This window comes from Prinia subflava, chromosome 2 (genome assembly GCF_021018805.1).
Source record: "Prinia subflava isolate CZ2003 ecotype Zambia chromosome 2, Cam_Psub_1.2, whole genome shotgun sequence".
In the NCBI taxonomy this organism is placed as follows: Eukaryota; Metazoa; Chordata; class Aves; order Passeriformes; family Cisticolidae; genus Prinia; species Prinia subflava.
In genome coordinates, this window is record NC_086248.1 from 80,420,040 (window position 1) to 80,435,311 (window position 15,272).

Consider the following 15,272-nt stretch of genomic DNA (forward strand, 5'->3'; position numbering starts at 1 on the left):
TGCCAATTTTTAAATGCTTAGCAATCACACTGAATCTGCTCATTCCCCACCAGGGCTGGTAAATGAATTAGCACTAGAGCTCTGCTATTTTTCTCTTACTCAGTAGTCACATTTGTAGGAGACTATTATTTTTTAAACACATTAATGTAATGATGGGAAATTTAGCATACGCTAACAGAGATTTGTAGGTTCTACACCTGAACCAAGATGCACATTTAATGAGGACCCCAGGAAAAGGGGCAGTCCTTGCCAAAGTGTCATTGATGGCTTGGAACTGAAATTTTGGGATAATCAACACAAAGAAGCACCCTGTGAGCTGGACTTTTCAGGATATGGATGCTTAGCACATCCTCAAAATAAAGCCATCTCTATTGAGTATCCATTATGGAGACTCTCACAAATCATTACTACCTTTTAAAAATGTTTGCCCTTTTTTGACTGACAGTAAATTGTATTTGTGCTATTAAATGAAGACATCTCTGAACATTTGGAAACAACTTTGCACACTGTGATGAAAATCTATTTGCAATAAAAAGAAAAAGTAAATGTGCAGAAGTGAAACAAAGATCAGCTCTATATAGCTGCAAAAGTCAACCTCTATGAGATTTTATGTTAATCAGCAAAGAAGAAATAGCACTATAGAAATAAGACTATGATCCACCCTACTACTACTACTACAAAAAGTCTACCTAAACAAAACCTAGCCACTGGAAAGCTTTTGGTAAACTCTAATATTTTTTATTTTGGAGGACAATTTCTGTTCTTACCTTTTAAGACAATGGGGGAAGACCAGGAGATGCTTAGGCATGTGTTAGCATCAGACCTCTAGGAATACTTTATAAAAACCGTGGAAAGAACATACACAGCAATATCAAAAGCACTTGGCTTCTAAAATGCATTCTACAGGAGCAGCTTGGTGTCTTTAACAAAATGAATGAGAATAGACAGAGCAATTAAGTCATCCTCATTTTAAAAATCCTGGGTCATATTTTTGTTAAACACATAAGTAGAAGCCTTAATGGAAGTTCTCCTGTTCTCTTCAAGTTCCTGACAAGACTCTTAGTGCCTTGCAGCCCAATCCACATTACAGGTGCTGACTCATGCCCCTGGGTAATTTAGAGGGACTGAACTTTAGGCTGCTTCTTGCGGGGGAGCAAAATCCCAGCCCAGAAAGAAAACCTCCAGAGACTCTATGATGAAGGCAGGAGAAGTAACCTCTATAAATCAGGAAGAAGTAATTTAATTTTTCTCTAGGTCAGGCATCAAATCTTTTCCCTTACATCAGTGACCCCTGGGTAACTGAGACTCGCTTCGGAGAATTAGCAATATTCCATGCCTTATGGCAAGCCAACAAAATTGTTCTCCAAGTTGATCTTCAAAACAAGGCATCATAAAGAACCCATCTATCTGCAAAGGACAACATCTCAAATGAGCATGGACAGAAATCCTACACTGATCACACCACCAGCTGTGGGGCACAGCTGGTTACAAATAGCATCACCTCTGCTCCTTTTCCTAGGTCTGCAGGTAGAACAGGAGAGAGGCAGGATCAGACTTCAGGCTTTCTGACTGCTCATTGCCATCTGGGCTTTTGCTGCTCACCCTGAAGAGGTGCACCAGAAAAACTGCAGGAGGGAAAAGATGAGTCCTGTGGGAAGTACATTTCTCCTTCTAAACAGTAAGATGAAATGGCTCAGGTTCAGACTCCCAACTTCATGTACAAGAATCTCAGCAATTGCATTCTCAGTTGTTAATAATTTTTATGTTTCCTCAGTGGAAAAAATGCTTAAATGTAATTTACATTCAAGCCACCAAAAGGTTATAAACAATTCCCAGGCTGAAGGCTGCCAAACAATGTCAATTCAAAAACCACCAAGACAAACACAGGTATTCTTGCAAGAAATACTGTTCACAAACCTGCAGTCCAAGGAAAATGTACCAGAGAAATGAAACAATGAGGAAAAACCAGCCTATTTCCTTCAAGGGCTGTGTAAATATCTGTGGAATGTGTGTGGCCTCCACTGTGTATTTCAGGGTGACCTCCTCCTGGGGTTTGCATTTTCCATAACTTCTCTCTGGGTAAGAGGGAGACTCGGGGTGTACATCTGGGTCCCCAGCTAGGGTCTGTCAGCCTTGCCTGCTGCAGTCAGCGACACCAAACTGATTTAGTGCAGCCGAGGCACTGGCTCATTGCTCACCAGCTATTCTGAGAAGCAGAGCTCAGGCTTTGCCTGTCCCAGCACTGCTCCAGCTGCCTCCTGAACCACTGGGAGTCACAAGGGGTCGGGCTGCAATGCAGGGGGAGCGAGAGCGACAGAAAAGAATTTAGATCTCCCAAACTGTGAATCTGTCAAACTGATATAAGTCCTGCCCTGTGGTATCACATTTATCTTTCTCTATTTGCTATCTCTATGTGCAATAAAGCACTGGATGTTTAGCTGATTTGAAAGTTGAGATGGGATATTCCAAGTTTAGTCCAATCTTTAATAGCATTATCTTTCCGTAGCATCAAAACATAAACCAGAGGGAGACAATAACTGAGCTTGTTAAAACTTTGTAACAACTCTCTGGGTTGTGTTTTTGAAACACTATCAACACAGAAACAGAAGTTAAACCCTTTAAAGCACTATACAATTACTCCCTCCAGCAAGTCAAACATTAGTGCCATACTGGAGGTAAGAAATCACCTTTTCCTTAGATTTTGCACCTGGAACAGTCATATTGTTAATCAGTTTACAGCTATGCTAAACAATTTGCCAGTACCTGTCTGAAACTGACACAAGAGTATTTTTTTTGTAATTCTAAGTTCTTCAGCTCATCAGCCAACTAAAATTGTTCAAGATTACATACACATGGCCATACATGTATTTACTACAGATTATTTTTTGCTGAAGTTCTGCTTGTGTATTATCTATATTGCAATTACATCTACTGTGTTCACCACAAAGACAATCGATCAATAAATTAATGTTTCAGTCAAAACCCCACCTAAATTTACATGGCATTCAGAACTTGGCTCACACTGAAGAATTTAACATAGGAATTTAAAAATATTTTGTTACGCGCTGCATAATGTTTGCTCTTCAGAAATTCCTGTATTAAGTCCAATAGAAGTAAACTTCCTTCCCAAATCTCTCAGTTTTGCTCAGTTCCTTAACTCTGCAGCTTTACTTTTAAAATACTGGAACCAAATCTTGGGCTTTCAACAGTACTCCAGCACCACACTCACATTTAGTATAAGATTATGGAGAACAGGTTTTCTTTGCAGCTCTTTCACCTTTTTGTATACTTCCATGCAAGCTCTGCACAACCCAGCTGATCGAAGGTATTCATTCATGCTCCTAACCAATTTCAGTAAGGATTAAACATCTAGACAGTGATCTGTGATGCCATCTTCACTTCTGAACCTCAGCTTTCAGTCTACAAAATAGAGGCAACACGTACTAACATAACAATGTTTGCAATACCTCACTCATGCATGTATCTGGAGGATGGCTTTGAAGTGCTGAAGAAGGCAGCTGGGCTTGCTTTTTGTTTGGTTGGGGTTTTTTGTTTAACAAAACAGCACACCTGATGCACACAAGTCCCACCTGAAGAATTTGCATAAGGAAAAGGGACCTTTTTTTTTTTTTTTTTTTTTTTTTTTTTTTTTTTTTTTTTCCCTGGAGAAAATTGTGCACAGGTTCTGCATTCCCAGGACACTTTTCCTTTCCTAGCTTGACGAGATTTGTCTCTGTGTACTCCCAATGCTCTGAGCATTTTGGAAACCTGCCCTGAGGCAAGCAATAAATGAGCATAAATGAGCGGTGAGGAGATGGGACTGGAGCTATAGTGCATGGCTCTTCTTGCTTTTGTTTGTAAAACGAAGCATTTTAGAGAATTTTGACTGGCCTATACTGACTGCAGGGCCTATTTCTCATACCTAAAAAACCATGACAGTGGCTTATATAGAGCAGTTCTACAGCATCCTCCAGGTGCAGGTAGGAACTCTAAAGCCTGGTAGTAACTAAGACCAGACCTCAGAGGCTAATAGTAGCTCATTTATAGCAGATCAGTTACAGGGCATCTTTTTGACAAGACTACGGAATGCATGATGGTGAATTATTAATGTAGTTGGCAGGCAGCTGCACTCAAATTCATTGCTGTGGCAGCTGTTCAGTAAAATTTGCTGGAAAATCCAGTGGAGATTAGGTTTTGATGAAAAATTTCAAGGTGCTTTTCTCTAATGTGAGCAAGCCCAAACCTCCTGGGTTTATTGACTCTTGCAGATCAGCAAGATAACGATGCTTTTGCCTAAGTGGATGGAAGGTGCTGGGAAATGCGGGCTCTCCCAGCAGGTCTGTGCTGCTCTCCAGCTCCGCGTTCTCCCCAGTCCTGTTCAACAACATCCACAGCCTGTCATTAGAGGGCCCAGCTGCAAATGCCAGGGCCGTGCTCGTGAGGCAATTACCCACGCCTCTGTGGAACTGCGGCACTCGCCTAGAGAGCATTGCAGGGAAATACTTATAGCAAAACAGGATGTTGCGATGGGTACGGAGCTTTTCCTGACCAAGGAGAAAGTGCGTCATGAAACTTGATGATGTTGCTTAACCTACGAAATCGCCTTTGCTGGGCCATTAGATAGCATGCACCACGGCTGACCTGAATTTCTGGTCCTACTTTCTCTTTTCCCCCGACATCAAGCACATGGCTGGAAGTTACAGGAGACGGTCAGGAACCTGGCCGGCTGAGAGCGGCGGGAGTGACTGCTTATGCCCAGCTCTAAGAAATGCGAGGGTACAGAAATGACAGCTCCTCTAGCTTAACAGCAGTTTGGAAAAACTTCCCCGAACTAGTATGAAGGAGGGTTTTGAGATTCACCTGAGAAGATCGGTTTTGACTGCTGGGGTGATTACACTAAGTCTCCCAAGCAACCCACTCAGAGCCCACCCGATAGCACAAGGTTTTGAGATGCTGCCCTTGGCTGACCCACGCCTGGGAAGGAGCGCCGGCCCCAGCGCTGCCCCTGCCCGGCCGCGCCCCGCAGCCCAGCCCAGCCCGGCCGTCCCGTCCCCGCCGCGCTCGGGGCAGCGGCGGCAGCTCCCGCCGAGCCGCGGCCCGCGGCGCTGGGCGCTGCCCGCCCGCCGGCGGGGCGGCGGGGCCGGGCCGCCCGCAGGGGAAGCAGCGGCTGCCAGGGCGGGCGGAGTCGGAAGCACGACAGCACGGGGCGCTGGGGCGGCGCTGGTGGCGGGGGCGGGAGCAGCTCGGCACTCGCTGCCGCGCTGGGGTCGCGGCGCAGGGAAGCAGCCGGGCAGCGCCGGCCCCGCAGCAGCACGAGAAGCAGCAGCAGCAGCAGGAGGAGCCGGAGCCGCCGCCCGCCGCCGAGCGCGGGGAGCCGCCGGAGCCGCCGTGCCCCGGGAGCCGCCGGAGCCGCTGCCCCGGGCGGCTTGCGAGCGCCGGGCTGCGGCGCTGCCGCTGCCTGCCGCCGCTCCGCGGGTGAATGAACCTGTCCCGGCCGACCACGACGGCGGCTTCGCCTCGGGCTCGGGCACCAGCCTCCCCCCGCTCAAGATGGACGGTTTCGCCGGGAGTTTGGGTGAGTGGCGGCGGGACGGGACGGGACGGGACGAGGCGCGGACTGCCCGCCGTGCGGCGGGGCCCGGGGCGCGCACCTGCGGCCGGCGGGGATGCCGGAGCCGGGAGCTGCGACTGCCCGGGGCCGGCTCGGCCGGTGCGTGCGAACACCGCCCGCGGCGGGAGGGGAGGGGAGGGGAGGGGATGCCAGCGCGAAATCTGGTCAGCTTCAAACCATCTGTTGCGAGAGCTCCGGCTGCACTTGCCTTCTTTGTTCTTCCCTCGCCGTGGGTTTGCGCTTCCCCGGAGCTAGTTGCTTGGCTTTGGGCTGATGGTTTGGCTTAGGTCGTTTGGGAATTTTTTAAATGTTATTTTGTTTTTTGTCTCTCCCCTTTGCTCCGAGGCGGGAAGGACGCCGTCGGTCCGGGCGCAGCGGTCCCGGTGCCGCACCGAGAGCCGCGGGCAGCTCTGCCCTGTCCCGGCTCGGAGCGGCTCCAAGGGGAGCGCAGCACCCCTGGAAACTTGGGGGCGCTGGTGGCATCCGCGGGAATGTTCACGGGACAGTCGGCGCCTTCCCGACGTCCGAGCATCCGTCCGTGCGCCCGAGGAGCCCTCCTGGCTCCTGGGCGGCAGGTTCCTCTGCCGGAGCCGTGGCGTGATCGAAAATATTTTCTGCTCGTTTTTGTTGCCAGAAAACTGATAGGCTACGCTGCCTTCAGTTTTGTGAAGGCTGCGGGAAATTCTCACCAATTTCTTGAAGCAGAAATACTCCACCAGCCCGGTTTTTGACTTGTTTGGCGGACAGATTGCATGTGCTAGCAGGCTGTGCCGATTACAAGTGTAAACTGAACGTGTATCCAAATGTAAGAGTTGTAAACCGTGTAAGTTTCCATTTCTGCAAATTACTAGACCATTGGCTTTGCAGTGCTGCCTACCGGCTGCTCTCATCGTATTCGGGGCCGGTGCATCTATTGCAGGCATTTCGTGCTCAAGCTCACTCCGTCTTTTGTAGAATAATAAATCTGTGCCTCTTAAAAATAAGATTAATTTATTTTTACGTCACTCCCGTAAAATCTGTAGTAACAGTGAATAGTTCTCAATTTTCTGGAAAAATTGACTCATTTAAATACTTCTGAGTGTGATCCTAACCTTTCAGGTTTTTGAAATGTCAACTCCAGCGTTTTGGGCATCTCTCCAAACCAAACTGGTGCACCATAATTAACAGTATGCTTTGGTAGTTTGGCTCTCTGCCAGGTATACTGTCCTTGCTCAAGTCACTGCCATGGCCATTTTAGATCTGGCGATCAGAAAGCGACACATGGAGGGATCGGACGGGTTCTGTTCCCAGTTTTCCGAGGGAAGATTGCGCCTGTGGGTGACATATGCAAATGTGCCATGGTTAATATTTATGAACCTCTTAACCCAGCAGAAGAACCGATCACCATATCAAAGCACACCGATATTGCTTTTAACTCGTGCGGTATTGGTCCCGTGAGGTCGATATTTGGAAATAATTCGGTTTTGTTGGAAGTAGAAAAAACTCAATTATTATGAAATAATAAAGCATTACATTCTTGCGTGGAGGTTCTCGGTGAGCAGTGGCATGGGATCGTTGGGTGGCCCAGCGCCTTGAGCTGGAGCCACGGTGGGCTCATTGGGGCATCCCCTGTGCCTCATTAAGGGGGAGCTCCATCTGGACCTTGAATTTGTTTCGCTGTTTATTCAGGAAGGCGCTGTGATTCCATGTGAATTTACTGAAGATTAGGCTCAGCTCGGCCTTTTAAAATGTGTATTATGATATTCACGGCTAGCTGGCCTTTGATTTTGCTTTTGTGGCAAGCGCTGATGTGCAGAGGTTTTCTGGACTTGGGCTGAGAGGAGGGCATTCCCAGAATCTTTTGCTTTGAAGTATGAAACTTTACATTTCTTTTTTGTTTCCAGGTTTGAATCATGCTCCTTAGACCTCTTCTGTATTTATAATCACTTGTTGGCTCTTCTAGCTGCTAATGAGCACATAGTGTTCGCAAAGATGTGTGAATTGTTCTGAGACCTTTTTTTTAAAACGTCTCTAATTAAAATCTAATGGCTTGAATTTAATTAGCTGTCTGCTAAATGTCTTTTAGGAAGGCCATAAATTAATGTAATTTAGAATGAAACGTAAAAATTAATTAAAATTATTGTTGGCAAAACTGTGCTCTCTATGTATGTGCATGCTCAACCAGTCAAGCAAGCTTATTAGAGAGCAAGTTGTCCTTTTAATGCCTCTTGTCATTATCTGGAAGGCAAAATGTTATTACAGATTGTGCCCTCTAGCACAGGCAGAAATACCTTCTTGCATGTCTCTTGCAGTTGAAAATACTTTACGCAGCTGTTTTCTTTTGGCTTCCACATTGAAATTTTTATGAGAATAAACAGATGAAAGGAACCATTTTATATTTCATTTAGAAAATTGTTTTGGTTATTGGCTTAGTAAGTGCTTATGTAGCACTCTACTTACGAATATACAATTTCTGTATACAGTAAAAAATAAATCTATATGTTATGAGTTAACTTGCACAGTTGAAATAGGTATTGATTATTTTGATAAAGAGCTGAGTTATTTCCCATTTGCTGTGACTTCAGTACCTTTGGAATATCACAGTGATAATTGAATCCCATTTATTGTCTCAAGTAGGACAGTTGTATCTCACATTTGGCATTGCCAGCGTGACGGTTGTCACAGGGCTCAGTGGATTCTGGCCATCTGCTTTTTCAGATGCATCCCTCGAAGTCAAAGAATGTGCTTCTGAATGGGAACAAGAAGTCTGTGAACTTGGACTGGGAGCCTGGGCTCTTGCCGTGTGCCCTGGCTGAGACAAGAGCACAGCATGGGCGTCTGGCTCGGATGCTGCCAAGTTCCCCTGCCTCTCGGGGTCCTCATCAAAACAGATACGCATCAGGGCAGAGAAAGCCCTGCTGATCCTGCCAAAGGAGTCAAGCAGGGGGTTCTAGCAAAAGGGAAAAAAACAAAACAAAACAAAAAGGCAAATAAAGAAGCCCATGTGGGAAATAATGCAGATAAGGCTGACAATAAGTGTTGTCCTGCTTCATCCCTTGCCCGTTTGTTCTCCACCACTGCCCTGCGTCTCTTCCATTCTCCCGCTGGTGCCTGTGAGCCCCGGGTGAGCTGGTTCAGACATGCCCATCAGAGGGCTGCAGGACTGCAGAAGGCTGACAGTTTTGCCAATAATAATTTTGATTTTTAAGTTTTTTTAGATTTTAGCCCCTGCTGTTTTGGTGGGTCTCTGCCCAAATTGGCTTGTTAGGGAGTAGGAGGAGCACATCAGGTGGTGGGAGGGAAGCCGTGGGAGCCTTCAGCCGAGGGTAGGTGGGACCAGGTGGCGCTGTCAGCTCTGACAGTGACTTTACTGAGTCGTGTCTAAGTGAGAATCTGCTAGATTTAGGCTTGGGAAGAGCCCACCGTGACAGGCTGCCTGGGGCTGGTGGGGAGTGAGTGCTCTTTGCTGGACAATTTTCCATTGCTTTTAGCAGCTGCATTGTTTTCCCTTCTGAGAAAGCTTATGCTAATTAAACTGTGTAACAATAACTTGTGGTAAACAAAGATATGGAAACACTCATCAGATTATATTAAAAAAATCCCTATAGCCTTTTCCAAGTTTGTCACCAGTGTGTGATAACAATGTGGAAGAAAGCATTTCAAAAGGACTCTCTCCATTATTGAGGTCTGTGGCAGAATAGTAACTCATAAAAAAATGGAGAAGTCTCAACTTCTGATTTCAAACCATGGTTTCTGTGCAGCTGTGCAGGATGCCCTGAAGGTTAGAAGGAGTCTTTCTGAAGGATTCTCTATGGTTGAAAATGTTTTCATGGAGAAATTAGTTAATTCTTGTCTTGAAGTCTCGGGCAAGCAGAATAATTTAGGATTTTTTAAAAAAGATTCTTTGAGTCTGTGCATTTTGTTTTCAGAGAAATAGAAAGTACAGGAGAGCTGAAATTACTAAGTGAAGACCAATGCTTTGCTCTGCTGTTGTTACTGGAGGAAGAACTGGAGACAAAATAAAAAAGATTCTTTATTAATCATTTTGTGCAGTATCTACATTTTGCTCTGTCACTGCAGTTTATATGCTAACCACTTACTGGAGGGCTGACATGGAGGTGAGTCCGTATCATTTTGCCCCATTTCTTTTGCTGGGTGTTGTGCAGAAGCCGTGTGTGTTGGGTTGGTTCTGAGGCAGTGTTAGGGGTACGTGCTCCTCCTCAGCCCTGCAGGAGCCAGCAGTGTCTGTTGAATCTGTGCCTTTGCTAAAAGCCAGAAAGGCTTCTCCAAAGCCCCCAGTCTGTGGGGGCAGAGCTGCAACAGGGCTCAGGCAGAGAGGATCTTGTGGTCGCTGGTGCTGTGAGCCTGGAAAGCGTGTGTGCACGATGATTCATCTCTGGCTGGGCTCACTACCGAGAAAAATGAGTGTGTGGGGTATTTGTCATTTATTTGGGCTAGAATATTGAGTTTTATCATTGCCCGTCTAGACTGCAGAAGTGGCCGTGGTGCTGCAATGCAATTGCTCATAGCAACAGAGAGCTCAGCCACAGGGCTCTGCTCGTGGTATTGCTGTGTGCTATTGTCACTGTGCTGGTCTCCTTAAAAATAAAAACGTTGGCAGGACATCATTCTCCCCTGCCTGAGAAGGATGGCCTTGGCTGGTGCCAGGGGAGATTACACTCCAGCAGCAAGGAGGGAACAGGCTGTTTGCTTTAGAAACTTGGTGGCGGCTCACCTTTTGCTAAAGAGGTCTTGAGTTCATGTGCAGTGAGGAGGAACCCTTTGCTCTCTAGCCAGCTGACAGGCAAAGGATTGTGTCTTTAAAAAACAATTCTATTTTTGCGTAGAGTAATTGGCAATATTTGCTTTTGTTGTGAGTAGTATCTCAAACATGGGAGTCTTTTAGAAAGGCTTTTAATGCTTGGGATGCTTAGAGTAATTTCTATCCTTACAAGGTGTTTTTAATAATCTTTAACTGAATTATTTTCATATGGCAGTAGAGTTACCTGACAGGATTTCCTCTTGTCTGAAAAACCTACTCTGAAAGGATTTTTTCCTTCTATGCTTTATATCATGAAATACGCAAGAGGGGAAAAAATTGGTCACAGTGTTCTTAGAAGTTCTTTGAAGCAACATTTTGTTTTGTAGGCATCATTATTATTATTAATAATATTGATATTAATTAATAATTATTAATTATATTATTGATTGCTAATGGTTTATTATTAATATTGTTATTAATAATAACAATAGTGGTGTTAGTAAGTACAGGGTGATCCGCATGTCACTCCTTGCTCTTCAGAGCTGCTTCTCTTCTTGGGTATGGTTTGTATCAATTACTGAGGTTTATTTTTCCCTTCTCTCTTTAGGTCCTTGCTAAACCTAATCCTTAATGAGTGCAATCATAAGGCCAAGAATGTTGTTCCTGTTTTACCCGCATGCAATGGGAAGAGTGTTAGAGGATAATTAAATTTATAGCTTGTGGCGTGTATGATGACAGTGCAAGTCTCTCTGCTCTTGCTGGTGTTGAGCATTTCTAGTAGGGATATTCTTCTGTTTAGGAGGTGAAAATCACCTGATAAAGAACTTTCCATAAGCTTCACTAACTTCCTTTTCAAGAAATCTTTCTGTAGTTACTTATGAGCTCAGGTGGAACTACTGCTCACCTCAATTTTCCTCTCTGTAAACAAGTGAGCAGCAGGAGTTTAAAGAGCAATTACTTGCCTCTTTTTCTTCATCTGCTTGTTTAAATTAGATAACTGGACACCACATGGTGATGTGTAATTTTTTCTGAGAGTCTGAGTGCTCATTGGGAAGTGCACATGGGCATTCAGATTGCAAAAGCTTGTGTCCATGGAGCAGCTTGGAGTCTGACCTGATCATTCAGTCAATGACAGTGGATGGGTGGTGCTGATGTAAGGGTGGGATGAAGACAGCAACACCATCATCATTAAAAACCTGAGTTTATTGCTAAATCTTGGAACATACAAAAAGTTTTTCTCTTCTCATTTTGCCATTTTCTTTCCTTCCTCCTTCCTGCTCCCTTTCTTATTTTTGTTTAGCTTTTTTTTTGCTCCATGATGCAAGTATTCATGCTGAGATCCATCAGTGAGTTCTACAATATTCCTAAGCTTTCTGCCCTAAGTCTTCTTACTGGGTTGAATGAGCTAGGGTTTTTTAATTAGTTTTTTGATTGTCTTGCCTCTCGGTGGGTTGCCTCTTTTGCTCATCCTCAATAGTTTCAGCCTGTCTTGTTTGCTAAATATAGCTGTGTCTTGTTGTTCTTTAACTGCTGGTTTCCTGATCCCTTTCCTGACTCTTTCGTGGCTGCACTGCTCTTTCACCAAGTGTTTGGAGAATCCAGTTTCTCTCTTTGCTTGGTGGTGTTCACTGCCTTTCTGCCCCATCTAGTGATATGGGTTGCATGCTCTTGTAGCTTCTTAAGCAAGATATTTTTGAGTGAAAATCTGTCTTATTGTAGAAGTAGGCTTACTTTTTGTATTTAATACCTCTTCTTTCTGGAGCTGCTTGTACTTGTGAGTGACACTTATGCATAATAGAAATTCAGTGTGAGGGACAGGAGCAGAAACAACAAGAATGCACCCTAAATGGATAAGATATACTTTGGATGTGATCTATTTTGTGCAATTACATGAAATTTCCAATGTATTAAATTGAAGAAAAACACTCACTGTTGTCTGTCACCTGGTTCTCTCGTTTTGCTGAAGCTCTACTCATAGCTGTAAATGCAGTGTTCCAGCCTGGAGTTGGTTCCCATTTCTCTGGCTGGTTTTGAGCTTAAAAAATATGGCAGGGGGAGGCTGAAACCAGACTGGTTTATGTTTAATTGTATTTTGGATTTGTGTAAACAGTCTTAATGCATCAGGCTAAATTGGCAGGCTTTCATAATCCTCTGGGAAAATTGGGAGTTTGAAAACCAGCGGATAAATGAAAAAAAATGGTTCTAAGCCCCAGATTTGGCTCCCTAAAGGGATGCTGTAAATTAGTTAGATCTGGAAATGTGGTTTAGTTAAAGTAAATGAAAATGTGTTTTCATGAGAACCTTATAATTTTAAAGACAAAGGAGTTGGATTTCTTTATTCTGAGTTGAGACACAAAAGCGGGAAAATGTCTGTTGACAAGAAATTTATATTTGCTGTCCAAACAAAGAGGTAATGATTTCACCACTTTTTATGAATTTTAATGAAATTATGACGTAAGGGTGCTAGAAATTGTTTTAAAATGCTTAAATTCATTCAGTGGCTGAGGTAAGCAAGCCTGCACATGCATAACTAATTTAACAATCCCAAATAAGATGAACAGTAGAACTATTAGTTTCCTTACAGTTTATTACATGGTACTTTTTTCTCTTTTGAGAACAAAAGAAAAATATTGCTTTTACATCAGGGTTCTGACAAGCTTTGTAGCCATCACTGTAGAAAAGAACAGAGTGTCGGGTGAGTTGGAGTTTGTTTCCGTCCCCCTTATTCTTAGTCACAAACAGACCATGCCATTTCCTTAGGACATTTCCTGCTGTGTGTGCATTGTATGGATCTTTCCTTCATTCGAACTCCAGATCTGCATTGGCAAGCTCTGTTTAAACATGGCAGAGTAGAGCCCAGTCTCACACGTTCAGTTTTTGAGGAAGGATGTCACTTCCCCAGACTAATTTTTTTTTTTTTTGTAGTCTTTATTATATATTTTGCAGTACTTCTGGCTTCTGTAACTAATAGGAAAACTTCGGAGTGGCTTTGAATTGTAGATATAATTGTAGCTATTGTAGAGATGATCCTTCAGGTAGGGCACAACTGACTGAATTCCTTTCCAGGAGCGGTAGACCTGGCCCCATGGAACGGAAGGAACAGCGCTGCTGTTAAAGATTTTGTTGCACATCTCTGGTTTGGTGTAGATGTGGTGAAATCATTCTTTGAGTAGGAGCAGTTCCGAGGTGACTGCTACACACATCCATCTGGGATTCTCTGGGAGCAGAGTCCACTTCAGATATGTGAACATGCATTGCAACTGGTACGGTTTGGGAGTTGTTTGGATGCAAGTCGATTGAATGGAATTTCAGAAGAGCATTTCTAAAAACGCTTTTTTGTATTTCCAAAGAGAGGTGTGGAAAGGAGGGACCTCCAGAGGTAAGAACTATAAATTAAACTCTTTCAGCTGCAAGATTCAGAGACATGGCAGTACTCATGTCTGTGTAGTATCACTTAGCTTCTTTAAACAAGAGCTCTAACAAGGAGGTAATTACAGCTTTGTTTAACTATGAAATTCTGCATTGAACTTCTATCCTCTCCTCTCCCAGCGTGTGCTGTGCAAATGCCATCAGAGAGACCTGGCAGGAAAACAGTGGTTTGCGTGGCTGTGGTGCTTGCTTTCTGCATTCTAAACATGTCCATTAAAACCATGAGGCAAGAGGGACAATAACAGACAGTACAAGCTCTCTTTTTGTTCTTTAAATATAATTTTTTTTTTCTATTCTTTCATAGGATAAGCATGAAGCGGCACAGAGTCCATCTGCACATCTATTTTCTAAGCATTTAATGATGGCATTTTTCCATGAAAATTATATGACATATTTAAGAAAGATGACATGTTGGCAGTGCCAATCTCCAGATCTGGATTTTTTTCTGTGTTTTCTATAATCTGTAACTGCAGTATTTTCTGAAAGATGCTTGGAGGGATGAAGTATTTATTGGTTATAAACAAAGAGTTGGGTGATTTGAGATATTTTCAAAGGAGCTTTAAAAATAGGAATTGCTTGTTTTCCTCCTAAACGTAGGGAAAAGTGGGTCATAGGCATAGTTGTAGAAAAGATTAAACAATTTGAATTCTTGCAAAATACTTTTTTTTTTTTTCCCTGAACATTTAATTGGGGTAATTAGTGGTTCATTAGAAGTGATATTCCAGTATGGCACTGTTGCTGTGCTGTTTGCTAGAATAACTGGTCTAAATTGTTGGTACAAACTGTAAATAGGAAGAAACAACAGCTGACCCCCAAGTGCTGTAGAGCTTTGGGTGGTGTATTTCCAAAGTCTATCCACTATATTAGGCAGCAATGGTATTACAAACTGATACACATTTTTATGATTCAATTGGAAAATTGTCCAAGTGTGGAGGTAATTTCTGTGTGAGATAATTTCTGTGTGAGATTAACATCACGCCTCAAACTTTCACATGCTAGCTGGTGTAGGTGCAAAGAAAACAGGTAAAAGCTGGCAGTCTTCAAATTTGTAAGCTCTGAAGTTTAGAACCACCCCAGCCAAGAACTGAAAAACAATCCTGCTTTGTTAATGATGTGGACAGTTACAGACTAGAAGTTATTGTTTAATCACAGAATGATTTGGCTTGGAAGGGACCTTAAAGATCATCTAGTCCCTGCTGTGGGCAGGGATGATGCCTTAAGTTTTAGCTTTCGTGTTTTGAGATTCTGTGTTGCCTAGGGGGATAGTTCTGACCTTCATATTAAGTGCTGGTAAGCTCTCTTCACAGAGTAGGTAGACAAAATGGATCATTTTCCTGCTGAAGACCAAGGACAATGGATACAACTTTCAGGCCCAAAAGCATAAACAGCGATAGACTGAAGAGAGAAACACGAAATATAAGACCTCACAACTCAAAGCTGTAATTGGACAATTAAACCCCAATATGCAAATGGACCAAAACTTACAAAGGT

The 15,272-nt window shown here is 43.8% G+C and overlaps 1 protein-coding gene across 1 annotated transcript in view; it reads left to right on the forward strand.

The window, feature by feature from the left end:
• The first annotated feature begins 4,717 nt into the window (after nt 1-4,717).
• Nucleotides 4,718-15,272, forward strand: part of EML4 (EMAP like 4) — a 150,273-nt gene continuing 139,718 nt past the window's right edge. Inside the window, exon 1 of the mRNA XM_063390768.1 lies at nt 4,718-5,575. Within this exon, the coding sequence (XP_063246838.1) occupies nt 4,837-5,575 (739 nt within the window). The 5' untranslated portion in view covers nt 4,718-4,836. The remainder of the gene's footprint in view (nt 5,576-15,272) is intronic.